The sequence below is a fragment of the Silurus meridionalis genome, chromosome 26 (genome assembly GCF_014805685.1).
Source record: "Silurus meridionalis isolate SWU-2019-XX chromosome 26, ASM1480568v1, whole genome shotgun sequence".
Lineage (NCBI taxonomy): Eukaryota > Metazoa > Chordata > Actinopteri > Siluriformes > Siluridae > Silurus > Silurus meridionalis.
In genome coordinates, this window is record NC_060909.1 from 18347064 (window position 1) to 18352837 (window position 5774).

The 5774-nt window shown below is 41.6% G+C and overlaps 1 protein-coding gene across 1 annotated transcript; it reads left to right on the plus strand.

Annotated features, from left to right (window-relative positions):
• Positions 1 to 818: 818 nt before the first annotated feature.
• jagn1b (jagunal homolog 1b) lies at positions 819 to 2959 on the plus strand. Its single transcript, XM_046840555.1, has 3 exons — positions 819 to 950; positions 2056 to 2153; positions 2237 to 2959. The coding sequence occupies exons 2-3, from the start codon at positions 2065 to 2067 to the stop codon at positions 2700 to 2702; spliced, it is 555 nt and encodes a 184-aa protein (XP_046696511.1). The 5' UTR covers positions 819 to 950; positions 2056 to 2064; the 3' UTR covers positions 2703 to 2959.
• The last annotated feature ends 2815 nt before the right edge of the window (positions 2960 to 5774 follow it).

Here is a 5774-nt window from a genome sequence, read left to right on the forward strand (position 1 = left end):
TGGGGGGGTTTGTGGGATGGGATGGGGGGTAATAAGTATAATTTATTATAATGTTTTTTTTGTTTTGTTTTACTACTGAGTGCTTGAATTTGTTACAAAAAAAAAAAAGATCATCGAACATACAGAAAGATTTTCATAGTGGTGCTAAACATTTAATTGAATGACGAACAGTGATGTTCATGGTGTCATTTTAAAAAAAGATTTGTAATAAAATTTAATTGATAGAAATGATGGGTGTGTGTGTGTGTGAGATCTGTGCATTGTACAGAATTAAAATCTAAATAAAGGATTTTACTTACACCTCTGGGATAAGAATAGAAGTAAAGATCCCCTGCTATAGAGCTTCAACCGTACTGAACACCTTTGGGATAAATGTGCTTCCTCACCTCATCTACACCAGAACCTGACTTCACTAACAATCTTGTGGCTGAATAAATCTCCACAAGTACACTCCAAAATCTAATGGAACATAGGTGTCCACAAACATTCGTCCATATAGTACAAATCTCCATTCTCCACAAGCGCTCTTCATGTCCAAAAAGTGGCAGGTGTCCACAAACTTTTATCCATATTCACCTCGATGATTTGCCTGTTATTTGGTGTTAATTTGGAAGTTCTTACAATTTTAAAATATGAAATGAAGCTCTTTATATTTTAAACACTGCTGAGAAAATTAAAAAGGGCTTATTGTGCAATAATACCTCCAGGCCGCTAGATGGCGGCAACACAAATCCAACTGTAATAAAGGCAACGAAGAAGAAAGCCACCCTCTTTCATTGGCTAAAGCCTGTGTCAAATGCCTTTCTAGGGCACTAGTTAGAACGCATAGAACCGCCATTTATTTCACAGTGTAGTGCGCTTATGTAGTGTAGGGTGGATGCATGTTGTTTGGGATTGAGCTTCACTAAGTGTGTTCGATTGCGTAGAAGTGGCTGGCGGTTGCAATCAAAGTAAGTCAAGATCGCTTTCTTTTTGTATTTTGAATTCTTAGCGGATAATATATTATAATTATTTTATTTAATTGTATCTTTATGTAATTATGCAGTTAGTTTGCTCACGTCCTCGCACGAAGAGTTGAGGTTTTTAGCGAAACGTCAGCACAAGCCCCTAATGTGGAGTTTAGTTAATAAACAACGTCCACGTTTCAGCTCAATAAATAACAGCGAGTTAATTTCCTGTAGTTATTTATTACTAACTAAGAATGTTGACGGAGGTCGGACAGATCGCTGGGGAGAGAATAACAGGGAGAAGAGCTGTAAGGCGAGTCGAGTGCCTAAGGAGTCGATTCCTTTTGACAGGAAAGCGAGAGTCGACTCCGCACACATGAGTTGAAAAAAAGAAAATAGTTCCACAATTTTATTATCACGGAGTATCCGAGCATAAAGACTGTTAAATATTTAATACATTCTGCAAAGTCAAGCGCGGATTAACATGTTATGGACACCGATTCGTGTTTTGGAATCAAGTAATTTGTTTCAAAGCTCGTCGAATCAAATTCGGAGTCGATTCGCAAAACAGCGATGATGGTGAAACACAGGAGTTTACACCCCAATTAAAAGACTTTAAAACTCTGTCTAACTAAAACATTTCGGATTTTATATTTCACACAGTCTGTTAAAAAAAAAATCAACTGTTAAAAAAAAAAAAGTTATAGATAGATAGGTGGGTAGATTGATAGCATGTCTATTTGTAGATTTGGTGGAAAAGAAAGAAAAGTACAGGTACAATGCAATGCAGGTAAGCATCTACCAGGATTTATTCACACTGTACGGATAAATAGGCACAGCAAATTTTATATACATACACACCATAATAATGAAATATATATACAGAAAATTGATTACGCACACATATACACATAATGATTGCTGCCAGTAGATGGCAGTGTAGAGTTCAGTTGGTGATGAGAGGGGAAAAATGGTGATCCTGATGCTGGTGATTAAGTTTTAAATATGTCTGTTAATTTTCACTCGGTTTTAAGGATAATGTAGGAGAAGTAACATGTATGATCATGCTGATTTAGTTGCTCACCTTTGATGCTTCTCTTTTGCTCAGGGTGTTGCCATGGCATCGCGGGCCGGACCGAGAGTCGGGGGTACGGATGGAAGTGACTTTCAGCACCGGGAACGAGTGGCTTCACATTATCAAATCAGGTTTGTGTGTGCTGTTTATTGTATGTTACTTAAACAAAGTGCTCTTGGGGCGTATTGAACATTTGTTTTTTCCCCATCACCAGTGTGGCTCTGAAATCGGAAATCCGAAAGCTGAACGTGGCTCACGTGGTGCTGTGGGTGTTAGTTTTGGCCCAGGTTCTGGTGAGCCAGCTGAATCTACTCTCTCACAAACTGGTGGCCAGCCCCTACCAGTGGGAGTACCCGTACCTGCTGAGCATCATTCCCACAGCGCTGAGCTTCATGGCGCTGCCGAGGAACAACAGCGGCTACCTGGCCGTGTCCATGATCGGCGCCGGGCTGTTTTGCGCTGCGCCTATCCTCTACGGCGCCATGGAGATGTTCCCCGTAGCGCAGCAGCTCTATCGGCACGGCAAAGCGTACCGCTTCATCTTCGGCTTTTCCGCCGTCTCCGTCCTCTACTTGCTTATCGTGCTGGCCGTGCAGGTGCACGCCTGGCAGATCTACTACAGCAAGAAGCTCCTGGACGCCTGGTTCACTACCACCAGCCAGGACAAGAAGAAGAAATGAAACTGGTTACGAACATTGTTTTGAGACTCTGCTCATATTCTGGCACTTGAACTGTGCTAATTAACCCACTCACAACAAAGCATTTCCTGTGTACCATGTGAGCTCTTTCTCCAGTTCTTCTACTCAGGATCAAAACATTAAGTCCCTCATGCCATGATTCAGAGATGTCCATGTCACACACGTTTATTCTGTTAGAAAAGGACCAGAATTCATTATGTGGTTAATTACAGACAAAATTAAAGTATTTAAAAAGGCAATTTTCAGACTTCGGGTACTTGTTATGAGGTACGACGGCGTTTTAGTGCCCTGTTAAGAAAAAAAAAAAAAATCCAAGATTACAAGAATAAAGTCGTAATATTTTGTGAGAAATGTAGTGGCAACATAAGATTAAAGTGCCATTGTAACCATCATGCTGAGCACCACCATGTTGAAGACCATTACACCAATAACCCCCATGTTAAACACCACACTGTCTCGGGGCAATTGTTAATAGCTTCACATTTCTAAAGGCTCTAGCATACTACTATAGCTACTCCTCTTCTAATCTTGACTTATCTTCACCACAATTTGCCTCACATCATCTCAAGACCCTTCTGAACAAAGGGAATATTCAAAACCGCTCTCCTGTACGAAAAAAAACCCCAAAAACAAGACGTGTGGGTGTATCTGCGCATGTTCATATTATAAAACTGACTGAAAAATATCTTGCATTATCTTCACCCCTGAATGAACTGTTGACCATGCCGCCTTGTGGTCAAGAGCAGTAACAACATCCATCTATTTTAATGATACTTAGAATTTGTTTTGGATTTGCTGAATTTAGTTTTATTCATTAGCATAAATGTCACAATAGTGCAGTGAGTTAAACTCCTGGTTTTGAATGCTGGTTCAGGTTGTTTTGATGTCGTTCTCTTGTTGTGTGCTTTTTGATCGGTAATTCGCTGCTGGTAGAAAACAAGAGATAATCCACCCAAATAGAGGTGTACACTATGTCAGCTCTGATGGCTCAGTGGGTTAAGGCTGGTGGTTCTGTGTAGACACTTGTCACAGTTCAAGTCCTCCATCTTTCTTTGGCATAAATTTCTCGCTGCAGGTATAAAATGAAAGATAAACCCCCAAAAAGCAGGTGAGTGTGTGGGACTTGATGGCTTTGTGGTAAAAGCCTTTGCCTCTGAGCCCAGAGGTTGCTGGTTCAAATCCAGCTTGTCCTGACACTGGGTGAGTTGTGAGAATGTCTGTGTGTGGTGAGAGCAGATCAGGTGAGTGGGGGGTGAAGGGAGAAGTGTGATGAGGAGAAGATTGGGGTAAATGGTGCTTCAAAAGCCCAGAAAAAGGTAAAGTGATAGTTTTAGGCAGAAATTTTCCCCTTTAGATGCAAAACTAAGTCGATACTTTTTCTGTTTTTGCTGCATAACCCCCTGCCTTCATCTCCTCAGGGGCCGGGGGGGCAGATGCCCGGATATTGCCCCCCTTTCTCAGCTTACGCCCTCCGATACCTTCTCACATCCTGAACCTTCCACGCAACTCTTTCCAGAACCTTCACAATTCTCAACCTGAACCTTTCACGCAACCATCTCATATCCCAGAGTCCTGGCCGGGGTTTGAACCAGCAACCTCTCAACCCAGAGGTGAAGCTCATACAACTGAGCCACAGGATCTCATACTAGCAAGCTGTTTTAATGCACATTTCACTTTTCTATTCTACAAACTACAACAAACAAAAGCTGAAGCTGAGGATCAAACCAGGGACCTCATGTAGCAGAGACGGTGATGAGCACCACTACACCACACTGGGATGAGAACAGATGTTGCTGACTGCTCTTTTCTCCTGTTCATTTCTAGTCTTGAACTATAAGAACACCACTAAATTGAAGGTGATAGTTCTGGAAAGAGCTCTGTGGAAGGCTCAGAATGTATGAAGGAATTGGAGGGCGTAAGCTGAGAAAGGTGGGCAATATCCAGACTTCTGCCTCATCTAAAGGGAAAAATTTCTGCCTAGAACTATCACTTCCTTTTTTTCCTGGTCTTTTGATGCACCATTTACCCCAATTTTCTCCTCATCACACTTCTCCCTTCACCACACACTCACCGGATCTGCTCTCACCACACACAGACATTCTCACAATGCGTCAGGACACGCCGGATTCGAACCAGCAACCTCTGAGAACAGAGGCAAAGGCTTTTACCACAAAGCCATCAAGTCCCACACACTTACCTCCTTTCTTTTTGGGAGGTTTATATTTCATCTTTTAATACCCGCAGAGAGAAATTATTAGCAAAGAAACAAAGTGTAAGAATTTAGACATCACCTTAAGTGGGACTCAAACCCTGATAGGTATTTAAACAAACCACCACCAGCCTTAACCCACTGAGCCATCAGGACTGAGAAACTGCAGGCTTTTTTGTGGGGTTTATTTTTTGTTTTTAGAAGCTCAAACCAGGCACCTGAGCCACCAGAGACCATAATGCTAACCATTACACCATCTCTAACATGAACACACAAGCAACGACATTGTGTTTAGAGGAGGACAAGATCGTTGGATTGTTTCAGATTGTAAAGTTCTCTCAGTAAGAGGAAGCCGTATCGTAGCTCTAAAACGTGACTCCAATCCAACATATATTGAATGAGCATATTAACACACTGCAACCGTGGGCTTTCTGACAGAATTTCCACTATTCATTCAGAGGAACTCTTTTAGATCACTTTCCCTCTGAATATTCTATTATTTGACATGTCTATCAGAGAACTGATTGGGGTTTGAACCGACAACCTCCTCAAAAAGGAACCAAAGCTTATCCAATTGAGCCACAGGATCTCATCTATGAGTTTCAGACATTTGGGTTTTCTACAGGATTTTACCATGTAAGGTGGAAATTCCTGGGTGTGGTTTCAAAACTCAGTAATGTACCCCTCACCTGAACAGATTAGACCCCAAATCACCCAAAACCTTAACATTTATTTTATTGTGTTTGATAGTCTTCCTTATGACTGACAATCACAGCATTTAAATACCAGCCAGACTGAGACGCAAACTCACAACCAGCCAATCGTAATTCCTACAGTTTAGCCAC